We start from the raw sequence: 22,494 nt of genomic DNA, 5'->3' as shown, positions 1-22,494 counted from the left end.
GGGAAATAAGGTAAATTGGAGCCACTCTTGGCTGTCATCTCAAAAAGTGGCTCAATGTGCCTCAATTCACATTAGTGTTTGTATTTTATGTCTAATGCTGCTCTGTCTGGGCTCTGTTCCACAGCCTAGCATGCCGTTTCGCCATCTACTGACTACATATTGTAGGCAGCTACCTTCTGAGTCAGCATCCTAAGCATCATGGAATCTCATAAGTGAATGATTTGAAACAATCTACAAAGGCATAAACAGTCACCCATGCATATCACAAAACTAGTGCTCTTTTGATGCCTTAAATTGCTAGATAGGATTGTTCAGAATTTCAATGAGAATGCCGTTTAAATGTTTGTTAAATTGCTGAATTTGAGTTACCTGATCCGATCACAATTGGACAACGCTAAATACAGGTGTAAACAGGGTCTATAACGTTTTAAGCTTGTCCACTTTATACCACTTCCAGAGGTAGTCGAAAATGCATGTTCAAACAGCCACAAAAGACCGCCTACTGACCTAATGCGTAAATATTATGGGAAGCGCGCTAGCCAGACAGGATTTAAAGGATTAGTTCACTTTAAAATGAAAATTACCTCATGATTTACTCACCCTCAAGCTATCCTAGGGGGGAGAACAAGTATTTGATACACTGCCGATTTTGCAGGTTTGCCCACTTACAAAGTATGTAGAACTCTGTAATTTTTATCATAGGTACACTTCAACTGTGAGTGACAGAATCTAAAACAAAAATCCAGAAAATCACATTGTATGATTTTTAAGTATTTAATTGTCATTTTATTGCATGACATAAGTATTTGATACATCAGAAAAGCAGAACTTAATATTTGGTACAGAAACCTTTGTTTGCAATTACAGAGATCATACGTTTCCTTCAGTTCCTGACCAGGTTTGCACACAATACAGCAGGGATTTTGGCCCCATACAGATCTTCTCCAGATCATTCAGGTTTCGGGGCTGTCGCTGGTCAATACGGGCTTTCAGCTCCCTCCAAAGATTTTCTATTGGGTTTAGGTCTGGAGACTTGCTAGGCCACTCCAGGACCTTGAGACCCGGAGCTACTCCTTAGTTGCCCTGGCTGTGTGTTTCGGGTCGTTGTTGTAACGAGGTATGTAGGTTCGGGGAAGAAGGGGGCGGGAACCGGCGAACAATAAACAACAAACTTTTAATAAAATAAATGAACACAAAATGAAAGTAAAAGCGGCAGCCCCTCACGGACGACTGCCGCGCACATACATAAACAAAACGTATACAAAATACAAATTAAAGTCCAGGCCTGGTCCTCTCTCGTCCTTCACTGTCGTCGCTCCTCCTTTATACTCCCGTCACTCCTCCGCGAGAGACAAGGCCAATGCGGCACGCAGCTGGCGCTCATCATCATAATAATGACCGCAGCCTAGTCCCGCTCTCACGGTCCCTCAGCCTCGCTGCTCGCCACAGTTGTCATGCTGGAAAACCCAGCCACGACCCATCTTCAATGCTCTTACTGAGGGAAGGAGGTTGTTGGCCAAGATCTCGGGATACATGGCCCCATCCATCCTCCCCTCAATATGGTGCAGTCATCCTTTGCAGAAAAGCATCGCCAAAGAATGATGTTTCCACCTCCATGCTTCACGGTTGGGATGGTGTTATTGGGGTTGTACTCATCCTTCTTCTTCCTCCAAACACGGCGAGTGGAGTTTAGACCAAAAAGTTCTATTTTGGTCTCATCTGACCACATGACCTTCTCCCATTCCTCCTCTGGATCATCCAGATGGTCATTGGCAAATTTCAGACGGGCCTGGACATGTGCTGGCTTGAGTAGGGGGACCTTGCGTGGGCTACAGGATTTTAATCCATGACGGCGTAGTGTGTTACTAATGGTTTTCTTTGAGACTGTGGTCCCAGCTCTATTCATGTCATTTACCACGTCCTGCCGTGTAGTTCTGGGCTGATCCCTCACTTCATGATCATTGATGCCCCACGAGGTTAGATCTTGCATGGTGCCCCAGACCGAGGGAGATTGACCGTCATCTTGAACTTCTTCCATTTTCTAATAATTGCGCCAACAGTTGTTGCCTTCTCACCAAGCTGCTTGCCTATTGTCCTGTAGCCCATCCCAGCCTTGTGCAGGTCTACAATTTTATCCCTGATGTCCTTACACAGCTCTCTGGTCTTGGCCATTGTGGAGAGGTTGGAGTCTGTTTGATTGAGTGTGTGGACAGGTGTCTTTTATACAGGTAACGAGTTAAAACAGGTGCAGTTAATTCAGGTAATGAGTGGAGAACAGCAGGGCTTCTTAAAGAAAAACTAACAGGTCTGTAAGAACCGGAATTCTTATTGAGATCAACCATTCATTCATTCATTCATTCATCTGTTGATTTTATTCAATTTACTTTCATTTTACAAATTGTGGTGAAAGAACACTTCCCATAACATTTCCCATAATGCTTTAACATCATTATAATTAATAGATTCAAATAATGTCAAATATTTATCTAATAACATTGTAGTAGGCATTTTGTGGTGCGGTGGCTATTTTGTTTTGATTAGAAATATTTCCAATCTGTTGGGTAAAATGCCAATGGTCATATTTAATAAATAATTAAATATAATTATTTGTTTAGTCACAAACTTCCTAACAATCCTTTCTTGTGTGACTATTTAAAGCTGCAGTCTGTAACTTTTTGCGCTCTAGCGGTTTATAAACAGAACTGCATGCGTCTTGCGGAGCTACTTCTCTCTGTTTATGTCTATGGCGAGTCACGCAGGGACTGTGCTCCTCCGCAGCGGTTCCTACCAGACCGGTCTTAAATAGTCCCAATATAAACACTTATTATAAGTGTACCATAATGATTCTGGGTAAGACAAAAACACGGTTTGGAAAATGGATTCATGTTGTACATTCTCATTATATAATTTTCGTAAATCTCGAACACAAAAAAAGTTACGGACAGCAGCTTTAATTTAAATGACAACCCACTAAATTCTACTTCCTGTCATGCCAATGAAACATCCTGTGATACGTTGCTAGTTCAGTTCAAGTTCACACTCGTGAAAAGCTTTGATTCTTAAATTCAGATTCATGCTCAACCTTTGTTAGATGGGCAAGCTCACTAGGTTTTGGAACAGGGTTCTGTCAACATAATTCCCTTGTGGGTCTTTTGTTTGATTTTGTTACTGTATGACAGCAAATCTAAGCACATGTCATCCAGCTAATTACACAGTTTGGATTAATTGATCGCGCACATAGAAATAAGGTCAGTTTCATGAGCTAATTCTGTGCTTTTCTTTTCCAGGGGCCCAAAGGAGATGACGGAAGGATGGTGAGTGTTGCTTCACTGTGATTTGTATTAAACGGTCCTCTTCCCTTCTATGCCTTTGGATTGAGAGAAACAGGTCTGGCCAGCACTCGCGTTCTGGCTAGTCTCCATTAATCACAGCTCCTGGCTCAGAAGTAGCCCGAGAGCAGCCGAGCACAACAGTTTAGTCACACAGCATTCTCAACAACAATAGGAGTGATCAGGAATGCCGCCTAAATCAAATTGTCGCCGCATTTTCCTCTGCCTTTGGGGGATGTTGTGAACGCGGTACATGCACACCCCCCAACAAAAGCACAGGCACGTCAGCGACGGACCCCTACAATAGTGATAATACAGCTCCGGCAAGCAAAAAGCTGGCACTTCCTGTTCTCACGGGTGCAATTTTGATGATTTTTTTTGTTTCTTTTTTTGCGGAACGATTTTTCAGCGCCATGCTAATTTGACATTTGAATAAATGGTCCCAGCAGTCTCTGGCACTGTGCTGGAATTGCACCCATCTGTCTCCAGTCGATCCTCTTTCTGGTCCCACGTAGGTCTGCGCTCTGTTATACATGGCAATCTACACGTGCGACGATTACTGCCGCAATCCGTCTCGGCGGCGAGGCCCGTTAACATGGCGCCCGCAGCTGTCCGTTAATAGCGACTGAGGCATGAGACGAACATAATGTACGACACTCGAGCGCAGATTCTTCAGCGCTCCGCAGAAGGGTTCGGTGTGGTGTAGCAGCCAATCACTTGGGGTGAATTACGAGCTGCTCTGTTTGCGCCGAAGTACGTGTGATTTATTAACATGGCAAGCTAAATGAAAATGGAAGGGGGAAAGTAAATGCTTTGTCAGGATGGTAATGCGACAGAATTAGAGTTAACGCGACGCACTTGTCAGGACGAAGATAAATCTGTGGTTTTTAATTGAAATAATCAGTGACATGCTGGAGAAATGGCGTTTGGTGTTTGTTGGGTTCCTAAAATATATTACGATGGTTTAGTAGCTACACCGTTGTGATCTGTTCCATCAGTCGTTGTGACCTAGAAATACATTTTGAGTTTTATGCACTGAAGGAAACAGGAAAGTCAGCTTTCTCCAAAACGTTTCTGATACAATCATCTAAGGGTGTTTCTTCAACTACAGGCACTTGTATGTCCCAGGGGTTGATTTTTATTGTTTAATTTTTTTACATTATATATATGAAGGTAAAGTTTTAATTGACTTGGAAACTTTTTACAATGCTTTCATCACTTTCCAAATTCCATGTATTTGTAGTTTTGATTGTTTTACCTTGTCCTAGATCTAGAATATCCAATATCTAGACCATCCATCATGTTTTTAAGTTTTGAAACCATTCACACACACACACGTTGGGCTGTCATGTTTTATGTGGACTTTCCATTGACATAATGATTTATATACTGTACAAACTGTATATTCTATCCCCTTACACTAATCTTCCCCTAAACCTAAAGAAAATCACCAAAAATATGTCCCCACAATGACATGTATTTCGGATATTGCCATCTTTTTGGGGATATTTTGTCCCAATGATGTTTGGTGTACCAGGACCAAACTGTATAATCTATCCTCTAACACTAACCCTACCCCTAAACCTACCCATCACAGAAAACGTTCTGCATTTTTTTTTTAAAAAAGAAGAAAAAAAAAACACTGTTCAGTTGGTTTACGAGGACACAGGAAGCTTACGTTGTAATACCCATGCCATTTTGACATAGACATTTCTGTCTTCATAAACCGTATATATACAAGAACACACACACACACACACACACACACACATACCTATATGTTTACATTAAATAGCATTAAATAATAAAAAATAACATAAAAAAAATTGGATTATTTATTTATTTATTTATTTTTTAAATTAAGACCTAAGTCCTTAAAGGTTTAGTTCCCTTTTAAATAAACTTTTGCTGATAATTTACTCACCCCCATGTCATCCAAGATGTCCATGTCTTTCTTTCTTCAGTCAAAAAGAAATTAAGGATTTTGATGAAAACATTACAGGATTTTTCTCCATATAATGGACTTCGATGGGCTCCAAACAGTTCAAGGTCCAAATGACAGTTTCAGTACAGCTTCAAAGGGCTTTAAACGATACCAAACGATACCAGACAATGAATTAGGGTCTTATCTAGCGAAATGATCAGTTTCTGCGAGAAACCGAGTGAGGTGAGGTCAAAATACGAGCCTGGTCATAGATGTATACGTAGATGCCTCATTAGCGCCTGCACGGATCAGCAGAATGACGCATCTTCGATCGATATATCTATGACCACGCTCGTATTTTGACCTTACTTAGCGGAAGTTATGGCGGAGCTCAGAGAGGGTCACGTTCGTCTGATAAGAGGTAAAATAATAGCATAAATACTGCTCGGTTTCTCGCAGAAACTGATCGTTTCGCTAGATAAGACCCTTATTCATCGTCTGGTATCATTTAAAGCCCTTTGAAACTGTCATTTGGACCTTGAACCATTTGGAGCCCAAAATCCTGTAATGTTTTCATCAAAAACCTTTATTTCTTTTTGACTGAAGAAAGAAGGACATGGACATCTTGGATGACATGGGGGTGAGTACATTATCAGCAAAAGTTTATTTAAAAGTGAACTAATCCTTTAATTAGTCAACCCAATCCAGCTGTAATTTGGTCAAATTATCCAAAAAGGGTTATTTAATTTTGTGTATGTAGAATTCATATAATACTAGCTTTCAAATTAGCGTTATTAAAAAAGAGCCTGCCATTTTATTCCAAAATATAATGCTATTAAAAGCAATACAGAATTTGAGAAGTGACGTGGTGGTGAGCATTTTCAGTACTTTATTTAAAGTACACAGGGCCAAAAGTTGCGCAGTAAAAGTTTGAAATTGTGACAAAACTAACTTAATACTCAAAATCATTATTTGTGCATTTCTCCTCAACTCATTGCGACTTCTGACCCAAAATGATAGCGTGCCTCGCTGCTATTCGTAACTATCTTGTTTGTTTTCTTGAAAATTGTAGTGGAGTTAGGGTTAGTTGCATTGCCACTTTTACTTAGTCCCTCCTCAACTCTGACACACACAGACAGACTTTCACGCATGAAGGTGTCTGTGCCGAACTGGAATGTGTTTCTTTTATTCCAGGGTGAGCCGGGGATGATGGGATTACCAGGAATAGAGGGGCTGCCAGGTGCTAAGGTAAGCACGTTTGAATGAATCGTGTCACTGGACGCTCTCTCACACTTTCTGAGTGTCCCAGATTACACACAGCTTTCAACAGCTCAACCAGACGTTCCACTCTGTAGCTTCACGATTTGACATGACATTGCAGTTTCGGTGTGTAAGTGTGTGTGTTAGACTGACAGAGAGATGGAGGATGGCGGGTAATTGATTCAAGCATTGTTAGTATTCTAATTTCACCGCAGTGCTTAGTCAAAGCACTCGAGAATTCAAGAAAAAGACCATGAATACGAGAATACTAGAGAGGGTAGAAATAATAGGCTTCATTAAATCGAGCCCACAGAAGCGTCCAGACCCCCCACCCCCCCGCCCGACTGTTTCCTCATGCACGTATCAGAGCGCTGGTGCATGGAGACTCTCTTTCGTCTGTCTGCCAGAGCAGCTTCCTCCTTTGAGCGGCATCAAACTCGCCCACTCTTCCCAGAAAGGACTTGTCAAGATGTAGTCGCAGCATTTTGCGCACTCGCCGACTCCACCACAGCCACAAAGCTGCCTGATCTCAAGCTGTTTATTTGCATGCTGTGCCCTAAAACTTAAAAGCAGCTCATTAATTCCTAAAGTCAGCAGAGTGCATATGGAGAAAAGAGAGCAGCTCACACACACAGACAGAGAGAGAATGATTTTGGAGGACTTGTCAAGCACAGTTGGTATTGAGAACAAAAAGAAAAGCAATAATTGTGTTTTGGGACATTTTCACAGGCATTTTTGCATTGAAGATTCATCTTACATTAGTATGTTTGTTTGTTGTAAGGGTGATCCTGGACTTCCTGGTCCTTCTGGCGTTCCTGGTCCTGCTGTAAGTTATTCTGTTGTAATTTTTCTGCTTTCAGATGACACTAATACACATTAAAACTGCATATTATTTAGACAATAAGCTACAAGCCATAGTAAATAAATAAAGCCTTCAGCCTTCGCTATAGTCACAATTTTCACAATGTCATTGGCACAAATTTTCATGAAAACACAATTTATTCAGCAGATTTATTCAGTTCTGTCTTTCCGCTATAATAAGGATCTTCAAGAGAGGGTACAGCAATTATTGGTCAAACTAGTTTTTGTGAATAAATGGAAATATGCATTAAAGGGTTAGTTCTACCAAAAATGAAAATCCTGTCATCATTTGCTTATACCCTCCTGTAGTTTCAAACCCATAACACTTTTGTTCATCTTCGAAACACAAATGAAGGTATTTTAAATTAAATCTCAAAGATTTCTGTCCCTCAATCTGTTCTTTGTATAAAGCGATCGTGTCTGTTCCAAAAATATTTGGACTAAACTGCTCAATTCATTTGGATAGTTTTACAATCTCTTTATGAATTTTTTGAAGCGTCAAAGTGGTAGTTGTGTAGACTATCAATGGAGGGACAGAAATCTCTCAGATTTCCTCAAAAAGATCTTCATTTGTGTTCCGAAGATGAACAGCAGACTTGCACATTTGGAACGACATGAGGATGAGTAATTAATGACAGAATTTTCATTTAGGTGAATTAACCCTTTAAATAAAATACATAATGTGTTATGTTAAATTAATATTCTAATTTATTTACAAAAACTTGTTTGAGATCAGCATACTGTACAATAAGACTTTATTAGTTCAACTCTATACTTTACGCAAGAAGATATACAATACTCACTGACAAGTACAGTTCACATGGGAGCATACATTGCTTACATTGAAGCTGTAACATTTTAGTGGTCTATCTCAAGATATAGGTTTCATATCGAGTATGAATTTTACGATAAAATCAGTGAGTGTTGTAGCTGTGTCCCCAGCCTACAGGTGGTTTAGATGGACACCAGGTTTGAGGTCTAACTATTTCTCTCCTTCTCGTTCCTATGAAGGGAAAGCCTGGTCCGCGTGGTGAGACAGGGATCCCTGGAGAGCCGGTGAGATTTGCTTTGTTGCTTGTTAGCTGCTGTCAATCATACGGCAGGTTTTGGCAACAGGATGATGCGAGACTGATGATGTCCCATTTTCCCATTTTGTCTTTCCACACAGGGAGAACGAGGGCCTCTGGGAGAGACTGGCTTCCCTGGACCCGAAGGACCTCCTGGAGCCCCTGTAATCAATCTTAACATTCACTACACATGTAATCTGTACACTAATGCACACCTGCCTGGAATCTACAGCAGGGATGTTCAAACATCATTATGATAAGACCCCAAATATCAGAATCCCCTTGTAAGGGACATATTAAAATATAAAGGCATCTGTATATTTTCATGACAAAAGATCAATTTATAGTATGTGAGGAAAATTATGATACATCTTTTTCCAAAATGTATTAATTCAATGTTTTAATATATATTTATTTATATGGACACTGCGTCATGCAGGCGAACTTAAAGTCGAAGGAGAGTTGGATCCAAAGGCAGTAGATTTAGTACCAAAATACAAACAAACTACCACCAACATAAGAGCCTAGAAGGACAAGATATGACAAACAACATGGGAAACACAAGGGCTATAAAGTAGTAATTACAGCAATTACGTGATTTCAACTTGTAAAAAGCGTTCATGTCCTTGTAAGTTTTCTGAGATCCCTACTTATACCACCTGACAGCTGCAGATTAATTTATGCATTGATAGTGGTGTTATAGAAATGCATAATTCCCAGTCTGAGGACGTGAACAGCTCTGAATATAACATCACAGGCCCTATTTTAACAATCTGAGCGCATGGTCTGAAGGGCATGGCGCAGGTGCACTTAGGCCGTGTCCAAATCCACTTTTGCTAGTTTTAACGACCAAAAAAATACGGTGTTTTCAGTTGCTTAAAAATTAAATCTTCGCAAACATGGGCGAACAGATGGATGCTAGTGCATTTGCTATTAACCAACGTGGTGCTGGACGTAAAAATTATAACTGTGTCGGGCTGAAACTAGCAAAAAACACTTTGCGCCTGCCGTCACATTGCGCCGGGTGTATGTTAGGGCCCCACATGTGGTCATCTTGAGAGTACTGTAATTATAACATTGCGTGAAGGCAGAAATATATACAGACAAGCTAACAAGATAAGGTAACAAGAAACACATGTGGATACAATCAAGGGGAACCAATTATACAAAAGGACTACAAAGGGACTACAAAACTAGACACACAAAAAAAATGTAGAAATACAACTTAAAGTTCCAAACAAACAGGGAAAAGGTTATGCACTGGATTTGCAGATCTGTACATGCAAATTCAGTGTACCAAAGATGTTCCAATTAACACAAATGATTTGAGATGCTGTTAGAAAATCACTGTTCTTTAAGCAGTTTCACAGAAATGAAAATGGAAGCCAGGTTTCACCTCAGAGTAAAAAGGTACCTTGTTCTATGTAATGATATATGGTTGCAATTTTAAAAGTAGTTGCAGCTCTGAAAAATGTTGCAATTGTGAGATTTTCAAATATGCAGTTGTGAGAGTTTAAAGAAATCAAATATAAATGATTGAGAAATACACCGATCAGGCATAACATTATGACAGGTGAAGTGAATAACACTGATTATCTCTTCATCACGGCACCTGTTAGTGGGTGGGATACATTAGGCAGCAAGTGAACATTTTGTCCTCTAAGTTGATGTGTTAGAAGCAGGAAAAATTGGCAAGTGTAAGGATTTGAGCGAGTTTGACAAGGGCCAAATTGTGATAGATAGAAAAAAACTGCAGCTCTTGTGGGGTGCTCAAGAAGTTAATGCGGGTCTGATAGAAAGCTGTCAGAATACACAGTGCATCGTAGTTTGTTGCGTATGGGGCTGCATAGCCGCAGACCAGTCAGGGTGCCCATGCTGACCCCTGTCCACCGCCGGAAGCGCCTACAGTGGGCATGTGAGCATCAGAAGTGGACCACGGAGCAATGGAAGAAGGTGGCCTGTCTAATAAATCACGTTTTTTTTTTACATCACGTGGATGGCGGGGTGTGTGTGTGTAGCTTACCTGGGGAACACATGGCACCAGGATGCACTATGGGAAGAAAGCACGCCGGCGGAAGCAGTGAGATGCTTTGGGCAATGTTCTGCTGGGAAACCTTGGGTCCTGCCAGCCATGTGGATGTTACTTTGACATGTACCACCTACCTAAGCATTGTTTCAGACAATTCTGTGGGCCCCTACTTGACATCAAAGTTTAGTGTTATTGCGGCCCGCACGTTGTTCTGAAAAACACCTTTTTGCTGAGTCGTTGCGTGTGCTGCGCTTGGTTTGCCACGCTTGCTGCCTCCTTTGTGTGTGTGTGTGTGTGTGTGTGTGAGACAGAGTTGGCTCGCCCCTCCCTCATGCAGTATAATTGGTTGACACCGCATGATTGACAGGTACAGATTGTGAGGCCGATCAGACAGTCGAAACTAATGTGGTCTAACAGCGCTCATCAATGTCAAAATGATTGAGATGGCCAATCAAATCAAAGTAGGCAGGGTTTACGTTTTCTTTTGGCTCGTGCACAGTCTTCACACACAGATGGGCACGTCAATCTATCGCTTCATGCCGTTGTGGAGAGAGACTCTATTCTTTCGGGTGAAATCACAAAACAAAATGCACACAAACGTGTCCCTGCTCTTAATATACAATCATTGATGAGCATGTTTGATTTTACTGAAGAAAAAAAACTATATGAGAACGGATTAGAACCCAGAACCTTTGACACGGTTTTAAAAAAATTCTACCACCAGACCACTAGGAATTCAAATGTTAACAGCAGATCTATGTATTTATTCACTAATGAGAATAATACCGGGACTAGTAATACATTTGACGCAAATTAATGCAAATATTGTTTGCAAATAGTCCCAAAAAGATTATTTCCCAACTAGAATTAGACCTAGAATTTTGTTCACTGTTCTGTTTAGCCTAGTTACGGCCTTGCTTTGAATTAGTCTATTATTTAAAATAAAATTAAAATCATTCATTATTTCATATTACATAATAATTTAATTTCAATAGGCTATATTTTAAAAAATAGAGTAGGCAAGAGAAGCCTATGATCTGAAGAACCATTCATGTTCAGAAGGAAAATTCAAATTCAGAGGAACAGTTCATGTTCAGAAGAAAAATTCATGTTGAAGAACTGTTAATAATAAAGATTGAGAAGATTGGATCAGTTGTGGTCCTTTTTTTGGAATACTTGAAACACTTTTTTTTGTGGAATACTTGATGCGGCCCAGCCTGACCCAGAGTCTACCTCCAGCAGCCCCCAGGTAAAATGAGTTTGAGACCCCTGATGTACACCCTTTCATAGAAACAATATTCCCTGGTGGCTGTGGCCTCTTTCAGCAGAATAATGTGCCCTGCACCAAAGCAAAAATGGTTCAGGAATGGTTTGAGGAGCACAACAACGAATTTGAGGTGTTGACTTGGCCTCCAAATTCCCCAGATCTCAATCCAATCGAGCATCTGTGTGATGTGCTGAACAAACAAGTCCACTCCATGGAGGCCCCACCTCGCAACTTACAGGACTTAAAGGATCTGCTGCTAACATCTTGCTGCCAGATACCACAGCACACCTTCAGGGGTCTAGTGGAGTCCATGCCTCGACGGGTCAGGGCTGTTTTGGCAGCGAAAGGGTGACCAACACAAAATGATTATGCCTGATCGGTGTATATATAGAATTATGAGAAATAAAGTTTCACTTGTGAAAAGGTCGCACATAACTATTTAAATAACCTGAAGAGAAATGAATAGAATAAAACTATATGCAATGTTTTATCAAACACTATTAATTTTTTTTAAACAATTGTTCAGCTTTTCCATGGACCCTTTGTGGGCCCCCGGGGTCCCTGGATCTACCTGTTATCTACCGTTAATGCTGAACCTGGCTGTGATCTGCACTGTCTACAATAACATTATAGTTTCTGTCCTTTGTTCTCAGCTCTGTGATCTTATAACAGATTGATCCATGCAGACCAGATTTAATTAACTGATTAATGTGCTGATTGATTCACAGTTTGACTCGCTGTGGAATCAGAGTTCTGACACAAACATTCTGTTGGGGTTTATTTTTCCTAGATTCTTGATTTCCGCTCACTGGCCTGTAGTTTAAGAGTCTGGGCTGTTTCTAATTAGAGATCCCAGAATGCTCAGGCATGCTCAAAACATCAGAGATATTACGACGCAACTGGATATATACAGGTTTTGATCGGCTGAATTATTAATATTGCGTGATAGAGCGGCATTCATCAGAGCTCGGTGTTAGATTCTTCTCTATAAACCACAGCAACTATTTTCAGCTGTAATATCTCACTTCATAGCACTCTAATCTCTTCATATACTTCTCAGTACTGTGGGGTTAAACCCGGCTGATTTGTGCTGTGGTAATGAGTGCAGTCACTGGGGTAAATGTTTGATTGGCTGTCTCACTGAAGGAGTACAGTGGCTGAATGGGTCTCATATAATTGCTTCGTTATTCGCACAGACATAATGCCTTCAGCGCCTCAGCTGAATACACTGAATTCCCCTGAGGAATTCCTGTTTCTTCCAGGTGATGTTTTACGACTTATTCCTAGTTTATCTAGCTCAGTTCCTAATTATTCGCACTTAACCTTAGTAGAATTGTGTGCACTAAGATAGATAGAATCTAGATTACATCAAAGTTGAGATGCGTCTGCAACATAATGTGACATACAGTCACTCCAAGAAGCATTTGGACACTTCAGACACACGCATGAATGTCATTGCATTAGATGATACAATATATCAAAGCAAGTGGCATTTTCTCTCTCTAAATGAAACAGGACATTTAACAAAGAAAAAACAGCTTTTCCTTTGCAACCGCCTACACTGATGAATCAATCAAAATATGACCAGAAGCTTATATTAAGAAAGAAAATTGGGCCAATTTTGATTTCATATTGACTTCTGATTTCTATGGAATTAGTTTTTCCTGTTGGCTTCTATGTGACTAGCTTTCTTTTAAAATCTTACAATTATAGCAAGTTTTTAATGTTTTTTACTTTGAGGTGAAAACTGGCTTCCATTTTCATTTCAGTGAACATCATGAAAGTGGTTTTCTAATAGCATCTTAAAGGGTTAGTTCACCCAAAAATGAAAATTCTGTCATTAATCACTTAACGTCATGTCGTTCGACGCCCGTAAGACCCTTCATTCATCTTCAGAACACAAATGAAGATATTTTAGTTGAAATCCGATGGCTCAGAAAGGCCTCCATTGGCACAATGCACTTTACACTCTCAAGACCCATAAAAGGTACTAAAGACGTCGTTACAAAGTCCATCTCACTACAGTGGTTCTACAATACCTTTATGAAGCGACGAGAATAGTTTTTGTGCGCAAAAAAACCTAAATAACGACTTATATAGTGATGACCGATTTCAAAAAGCATCATGAAGCTTCGAAACGTTATGAATCAGCGAGTCGAATCATGATTCGGATTGCGTGTCAAACCGCCAGACTGCTGAAATCACGTGACTTCGACTCGAATCGACTCGCTGATTCATAACACTTCGAAGCTTCATGATGCTGTGTTTTTGGAAATCGGTCATCACTATATAAGTCGTTATTTAATTTTTTTTTGCGCACAAAAACTATTCTCGTCGATTCATAAAGTTATTGTAGAACCACTGTAGTGAGATGGACTTTGTAACGACGTCTTTAGTACCTTTTATGGGTCTTGAGAGTGTAAAGTGCATTGTGCCAATGGAGGCCTTTCTGAGCCATCGGATTTCAACTAAAATATTTTCATTTGTGTTCCGAAGATGAACGGAGGTCTTACGGGTGTCGAACGACATGAGGGTAAGTAATTAATGACAGAATTTTCATTTTTGGGTGAACTAACCCTTTAAAGCTGCACTATGTAACATTTTCTCAGTAAAATATTCAAAAACCACTAGGCCAGTGTTATTTATTTTGTTCAGTTGAGTACTTAAAATATCCCAAATGTTTCCAACTATTTTTAAATCGTGAGAAAATTGCTATTTTAACCAAGGAACCGGGACGTGTGAGGGAGTCGCCTGTCAATGGCGTCATATCTGCGTTACCCTCAGTTTCCGGTTTTATTTTGCAGAAACACTTTACTCTTACTGCAGTGTGAACAAGTGTCATCGCAGCCGCCGAGCGAACACACAGAGTAATGTCATGACATAATTTTCAACACACTCTGATGTATCTAATATGATAAACAGAGCTGCATTACCTCATACTCATGACCGGAAAAGCGGAAGTGGCTCCGGCGATTGTGGCATAATAAAATTCCAGCTGCTTGCGAGGTGTGTGTTGTGTTCATCTTATTAACAATCGCTCCAGCGGCCTTGCTCAGCTCCACAACACTCGGCCCTGCTCTGCTTCATACTACAGTAACGTTAATAATCGCATCCATGAACATGATTTCTGCCCGAGTCCTATCCCGATTCTTTTCCACCGGCTGTGAGGTGAAGACCACATGTCCCAAGATTCTGCGCTCAAACGTGGCGTCATCAAACTACGCCTTTGTTTTGAATAGGCGACCTCTAGCGGATGGAAAAGTTACATAGTCCAGCTTTTAAATATTGAATGAATTACCTATGGAAATGATAAACAATGCAAAGTTGCTTTTATTGCAACAGTTTGTTATTTTAGTATCATTGAGATATTATTATACTTTTTATTAATATTTTGAATAACATTTTATTTTTATATTTTCTGCATTTTAGTAATTTTAGCATATCAAGTTAAACTAAATGAAAATGAGAAATGTTTTCTTTGCAACCAGCTGAAATAAAATAATTACGTTTTTTAATTTAATTTTATTTCAGTTTACATTTATTTTATTTCAAGCAACAACCATTTTTTTTATGGTTTTAGTTAACTACAATAACCTTGGATTGCAAAGATTGATGAGAATGTTTTGTCTCCTCCACAGGGAAGGCCGGGAAAAGATGGAATTCCAGGCTATGAGGTATGTGAGTGTACAGTATATGCTTTTGAGAGAGCTTTGGCTCAGCTATAATGTTAGTAGAAAATGAATGTTTTGACTTTAATACATGCAGCATCTAATAACTTGTGCCTTAATATTTTGCCAGCGAGTTAGAATAGTGGATGACAAAAGCTCGAATCTGTGCTGGTCTACATTTATCTCTGTCTCACTCGATTTCTTTCTTTCCTGAGCAAATAAAAGCCCAACACCAGTCATTAGTCTTGTAAAGTTTTCAATAATAAGACCGCTTACTCACTGCTAATGCTCTTCAGTGTGGATAAAATCCTGCCCATGAGCCATTAAATCATGAATAATGCATGTGATCACTAATTAAATGTCCCCTACAAACAGGGTTTGTAGTTTCGAAAGCCTTGTCGCATCAAAAAAAAAAGTGTTCTGTTCTCTGATGCCTTGTCACAACAGAACGCATATCTACGACAGAACTGTGTGACAAATCGCACTTCTGCACTTTACTGCAGCAAGCAGACACATCAGAGAGCCACCAACACACGAACACACATATATAGACGCCTCCGACACAGACATACAAATGCGGTAAATACAGCATGCATCTGCAGATCTTAATGAGGTGAGCGTGAAAGAGCTGAGGATGAGCGATGAGTCAGAAGTCAGTTTGCTCAGCGGCCATCTTGCTAACATTCATGGGCAGCTGTGCCTGCCCACTTTTTCAACGACGTTTGTTACAGAAGTATTTTTTCACACATTTCTCCCATAGGGATTTCAAAAAGTCTTTGTTAAGCCTTTAACCAAGCCAATATATATATATATATATATATATATATATATATATATATATATATATATATATATATATATATATATATATATATATATATATATATATATATATATATATATATATATATATATATATATATATATATATATATATACGTAGCCAAATGTTTTGGGACGCCTGCCTTTACATGCACATGAACTTTAATGACATCCCATTCTTAATCCATTGGGTTTAATATGGAGTTTGCACCATTTGCAGCTATAGCAGCTTCAACTCTTCTGGGAAGGATTTCCAAAAGGTTTAGGAGTGTGTTTATGGGAATTTCTGACCATTCTTCTAGAAGCACACTTCTCAGGGTTAGGCACTGATGTTGGACGAGAAGGCTTGGCTCGCAGTCTCCGCTCTAATTCATCGCAAAGGTGTTCTATCGGGTTGAGGTCAGGACTCTGTGCATGCCAGTCAAGTTCCTCCATAACAAACTCGCTCATCCATGTCTTTATGGACCTTGCTTTGTGCACTGGTGGGCAGTCATGTTGGAACAGGAAGGGGCCATCCCCAAACTGTTCCCACAAAGTTGGGAACATGAAATTGTCCAAAATGTCTTGGTATGCTGAAGCATTAAGAGTTCCTTTCACTGGAACTAAGGGGCCAACCCCTGAAAAACAACCCCCACCATAATCCCCCTCCACCAAACTTTACACTTGGCACAATGCAGTCAGGCAAGTACTGTTCTCCTGGCAACCACCAAACCCAGACTTGTCAATCAGATTGTCAGACAGAGAAGCATGATTGGTCACTCCAGAGAACATGTCTCCACTGTTCTAGCGTCCAGTGGCGGCGTGCTTTACACCACTGCATCCACACTTGGTGATGTAAGGCTTGGATGCAGATGCTCGGACATGGAAACCCATTCTGTGAAGCTCTCTATGCACTGTTCTTGAGCTAATCTGAACGTCACACAAAGTTTGGAGGTCTGTAGCTATTGACTCTGCAGAAAGTTGGTGACTTCTGCGCACTGTGCGCCTCAGCGTGCGCTGACCCCACTCTGGGATTTTACGTGGCCTACCACTTCATGGCTGAGTTACTGTTGTTCCCAATTGCTTCCACTTTGCTATAATATAATACTTATTGCACATGTGGCAACCTATCACGGAACCACGCTTGAATTCACTGAGCTCCTGAGAGCGACCCATTCTTTCACTGCTTGATTTTATACACCTGAATTCAATGATTTGGAGGGGTGTCCCAATACTATTGGCAATATAGTGTATATACAAGCATATTTTATTGCATAATATGCTTGTATATTGAAATATTAAAATATTTAGAGAGTGTAGGGAGACTGACTCGATTACGTCATTTGCAGTGCTTCATGAGAGTGGTTGAGGCTGAGATATTTTGGCACGTTTTGTTTGGTTCGATTTTGGAATTTTCCAAATAGCATTGTGGGTAATGTAGTTTTTACCATGAATTCTGATGTTAAACAATTATTTTAAAACTAATTATGTAAATAATGTGGCCTGACTGCTTCAGCAGAAGCAAATACTATCAATTAACAACCTCGTAGCACACAGTAAGGCTGTCTTTTAAGTTATTAAGGGTTATAAGTTATCGTTATCTTATAGTTATCGCTTCCCTATGGAGAAAATGAATGGAGTTTTTACTTCTGGATCCTGACTGTTGCTCTCTCTAGGCACTATAGAGACCTGCCCCTGCTGGTTGATTCCGTAACTACAACATCTTACAGTAATAATCAAGCGTTGTGACCATAGACATAAAAAAAATATGGCCGATGCACTGTCACTCTATTCCATTGTAGAAAAGTGAAGCCGCCAATGTCCCAATATGGCACTGACATATTGAGCTGATGGACCTGAGTTTGCGCAGTAGTGAGTGTGAAATGGAGCCGTGGTGTCAAGGCCCCACCCACACTCCCACAGAATCGATTTGTACAGTTTACTACAGAACAACTCATTATGTCGGTGTAAAGTAAACAGTTATGGAATTGTAGAAATTAAAGTTAAAGCGCCAATTTCCCCCCGAAAATACAGAAAAATGCCAGTTGGTTCCTCAGGGACTACTTCGCTCTGAGAATCTGTCAATCTCAGCTGTCAATTGTGACGTCACACTACATTTTTATTTTATTTTATTTTATTTGAGCTTTATTCCAATTAAACAAAATGATTAATGGTGTGAAATGTTGGTGTTTTAGCATGAAAAAGGTCTGCAAAGTTACAAAGCACAAAGTCACTCTAAAGGGAGTTATTCTCTATATCAGTTATCACTGTTTCTGAATTCCCTTGATTGTTGTGTCGCGTTTTCTTCTGTGAAAATACACGTCACAATATTCCTCATTAAAATAATTCCCACCCAAGGCATACACAAAAAAATGGAGGTGAGGCCTGGTTGAGTTTGTTGGTTGTGGTTATGATAAGGTGTGTGATTGTTACGAAACATTCCTAAAACTGTTGACCAATCACAGCTATGCAAAGGAGCATAGGTCCCCTTTAAAGGTTTTTATTATTTTATAATGTTTCCTGAGGTGTACTTATATTGTTAGTATGGTTTTTACATCAAAACATTTCATAATTTAGATATAAAAAGCATTTTTTCTATTCTGATTAGTCTTCTGGCTTGAATGCTCTGTTTCAAGGGGCGTGTCTGCTGTGAGACTTCAGTGAAAACCACTGTTGTGTTGTGATTTGCTGACATCTTTGCATTTGAAATGAGTATTAGATTATGTGGCGGAGGGGGCGTGGTTTAGCGAGGTACCTTCTGACTCTGCAAGCACTGCCAGTCCAGAGAGAGACGGACTGGGCACACAAGATAGCTTAGAAAGTTTGATTGTACCGAGTTGTTGAGAGCGCTAAGAGCGCGAGTTTATTTTGTTTGTATCTTAGAGTTCTGAATAAACACGAGTCCCAGTCACGCAACCCTGTCTTCTTCCTCCTTATTCTACAATATTTGTAACATGTGGAACCCCTCTCGAATACTTTTTTTTACCATCACAGCCGTCGAGATGAACGAATCGTCAGTGTTGATTATAGCATTATTTTTCAATCTATTCCCATACACAGGCAGTCTGTTGATCACGTGAATGCAGTGATCCCGTCATTGCAGTGTATTTTCTCTCACAAAATGCTTTCACCACAAGTAACAGCAAACACGACATAGACATGAATACAGTAAGAGCTTCGTTGTGCTGAATAACAGCGTCATTCACTATAACGGCAGTTTGGACAAGTGGGCAGAAACACTCGTGGGGTGTGATTGACAGCTCCGATCATTATAAAGAGAGTGTTCTTTGATCGCTCTCTGTAATCATTTAAATAACGGATTTGTTTCATGCTACTAACAGAAACCATGTGAAGTTTATCGTTTTAGTCACTGGCTTGATATACTGATGCATTACGCTTAGGACATCAAGACGGCCAGCGGCGGGACTAACAGTATTAAACGATTTAGAAAGAAAGTCTGTGTGAAATTGAATAAAGCTACACATCAGAAATCACTGATCACAGATCAGGCATTAATGAGCACTGTTACTCACTATTTGTGGCATTGCTGTAGAATCCATTTCGTAAAAGTCTGTTTGTAAAGCCTGTGCTGACACTGATAAACGGAATCCATTTTCTCCAAATTCTGTGGGCGGGCAAAGCAGAGGAAGGGGAGGTAACCGTTCCCCGTATGACGGCATACAGGGAAGATTCCAGATCTGCTTTCATTTTCTCAAAGGCAGAGCAGGACACCCAGAACTCGGTTTACACCTATCAAAATTTCTAACCACTTGGGGACCATATACAGGCTAGGGGAACTCATATTAATGTAAAAATCCTCATAAAATGAAAATTTCATGCCCTGGGACCTCAAAAAATAGCAATGCTGGTCGTCATTCGTGGCATCATTTCCTGCGTTTCAAATGGGTTTTGTGGCTAACTCGAACTGACTCAAAACTGCTTGCGAGCAGAACTGAGCGCCTATGAGCAAAGATGGTAGATTTTATACTGAGATTTTCGACGAGCGGGCCACCTTTCTCCCCTTTATACTGTCTCTGAATGAGTCAAGGTTCAAATGGGTGCAGATCATCTGGAGGAAGTTCACTGACCTTATTTTCGCTTTCATTCACGTCACTGTCTTCTCAAATGGCACGACTGCATGTTTGCAGGGTGTTGGACCACTCATTGAGAATTTTCTCTATTTTCTTTTCCCCCTCCCTGTTTTGTTCATGGATGGCTGTCTGTCTCTTTCAGTGGTGCAACAGTGCCATCTAGCAGGAAGGAAGTTTTCTCGGTCCTCTCGGTTTCATACTTTTCCATCTCTTTTATGGCAGGGGCTGAGGGAAACACAATTCAGAGGGCACGGTGATGGCTTTAAGCTCTCCTCATCAGGAGCCTGGGAATAGAGAGGAGAAGAGAGAGTGTTAGACATTGATGGGGGTGTGGATGAAAGCAGATGGTAGAGGATGCTTTCACAAAGTGCCCGACCGCTTTAGAAACGCAGGCTAGATTGCATTTCTTTTTTGCTCTGCTGCTGTAATCTAGCAGGAGAATTTGATACAGAGATGTTCCCCGAGGAGCTAGTGGGAGCCGTGATGCGAGAGAGGAGCAAAGATAGATGGGAATGCGAGGGGAGAGTGGTTTTGGAGTACAATGAGAGGTGTTTCTCTACAGAGCCCTCTCAGAGGAGATGGAGAGAGAGGGGAATAAGAGAATGAGAGATCCAGAGGTTCACGGCTTTGATGAGTTTGGAGAGAAATTGGTCATTTGTAAATCCACCGAGCTCTTTCGCTCTCATCTCGACTGAATAACTGGAAAAGTTGGGCCATTAAAGCAGCCAAATAATTTCGTTCCGCTAATGCAGATTTGGGAGCAGTCTATAAAAAATGGTGCTTTTAAGCTGTCTATATGTATGAGGGTTTCCTTTGGGGACCAAAAAAATGTGCCTAAATCTGACAGAACCACCTTTGGGGAACTTCTTAGTTTGAAAACAAAATTGAGAAGCTAGTTTTGTGTATGTGACCCGTGCTGACAAAATGAGTTCAAGTTACAGGCAAAACAAGAGTAAAATGTTGATTATTGTAATATTATAATATAACTTTTTTGGACTTCAAAATCAGGACTGCCATTCAGTATCATTATAACGCCACATTATATAATTGTATGTATATATATATATATATATATATATATATATATATATATATATATATATATATATATATATATATATACATACACTTTTGGGCTTTTGTGATATTCATTTCTTGATTTGATTTTTTGTCTCTCTCTCTCTCTATTTTTACAGGGAGCCACAGGCAGACCTGGAGATAGAGGCACAAAAGGAGAACGGGTACGATTTTCTTTCTTTTTTTGATGGATCACAGTATAAAAGTCTGACTGTGTGACAATCATGTGTCCATGTTTATGTGCCAGAATGCACCTGTTCAATGATCAGAATATATATTATTAATGTTTTATAACGTTTTGTTTACCAACTCAAAATCACTGTAGTGCAATTAAGAATCAGGAAGACATTTTGTTGTCATGTGACAAGAAAACCTTTAAAAAAGGACATATCACAAAAACTGAAATATATCAATAATCAAAGTAAACGCATTTAAAATGTATACCTCTGTTATCGGCTAAAAATCTCTAAGCTGCACGTAGTAGTTTTGATTATTATCATGCATTGAATGTAATCCAGCTAAAGTCTGTTATCAGTTAATGTTAAGGCAGCTCCCAATAGCCAGCTTGTGTTGTTTGTGTTGTGCTTTTTATTTATATTTTGGCTTTGCCTTTGCAGGGAGATACAGGGATTCCAGGAGAGAGAGGAGTCCAGGGAGAAAGAGGGAAAGCTGGGGAAAGAGGGATCATTGGTCCTCAAGGGGTGCCTGGACCGAAAGGAGAACCAGGCTCACCTGGATCTTCAACAACACCTGGGACTGTCAATCTGTTGGTATGCACCAAATTCTTCTGTTACAAGCCATGAAGACAGAATGTAGTATTTGTTACAACGTTGATAGACCTCACTACACTTACGGAAAGATTTGAGGTTGTGCTGGTTTTCTTTTGGACTGCTAATGCTGAGATATACACTACCATTCAGAAGAGAGCTCCATGAACTCAGGTGTCCCCGTGTAGTGTTCACTGCTCCTCTGAGTATGGGATATCTGTTGAAGTTCACTTCACTTAACAAAATGTGTTCATTCAGAGCACCCTGCAACTTCATCAAACCTAGACGAAACTCAAGTTTAAAGGGGTCATGAATTGAGAAAACAAAACTTCTACATTATCACGTCTTGAGGG

General features: G+C 40.1%; 1 protein-coding gene across 1 annotated transcript in view; it reads left to right on the top strand.

Moving 5' to 3' along the window:
- Positions 1 to 22,494, top strand: part of LOC307141746 (uncharacterized protein) — a gene marked incomplete at its 5' end in the record, with an annotated part of 252,555 nt that overhangs the window by 220,982 nt on the left and 9,079 nt on the right. Inside the window, 8 exons of the mRNA XM_079842185.1 lie at positions 3,288 to 3,314; positions 6,448 to 6,501; positions 7,295 to 7,339; positions 8,386 to 8,430; positions 8,543 to 8,605; positions 15,376 to 15,411; positions 21,494 to 21,538; positions 21,992 to 22,144. Coding sequence (XP_079698311.1) covers positions 3,288 to 3,314; positions 6,448 to 6,501; positions 7,295 to 7,339; positions 8,386 to 8,430; positions 8,543 to 8,605; positions 15,376 to 15,411; positions 21,494 to 21,538; positions 21,992 to 22,144 — 468 coding nt within the window. The remainder of the gene's footprint in view (positions 1 to 3,287; positions 3,315 to 6,447; positions 6,502 to 7,294; positions 7,340 to 8,385; positions 8,431 to 8,542; positions 8,606 to 15,375; positions 15,412 to 21,493; positions 21,539 to 21,991; positions 22,145 to 22,494) is intronic.

This window comes from Gobio gobio (genome assembly GCF_949357685.1).
Source record: "Gobio gobio genome assembly, chromosome: 18".
Classification (NCBI taxonomy): domain Eukaryota; kingdom Metazoa; phylum Chordata; class Actinopteri; order Cypriniformes; family Gobionidae; genus Gobio; species Gobio gobio.
This window is presented reverse-complemented; position numbering and strand designations above follow the sequence as displayed.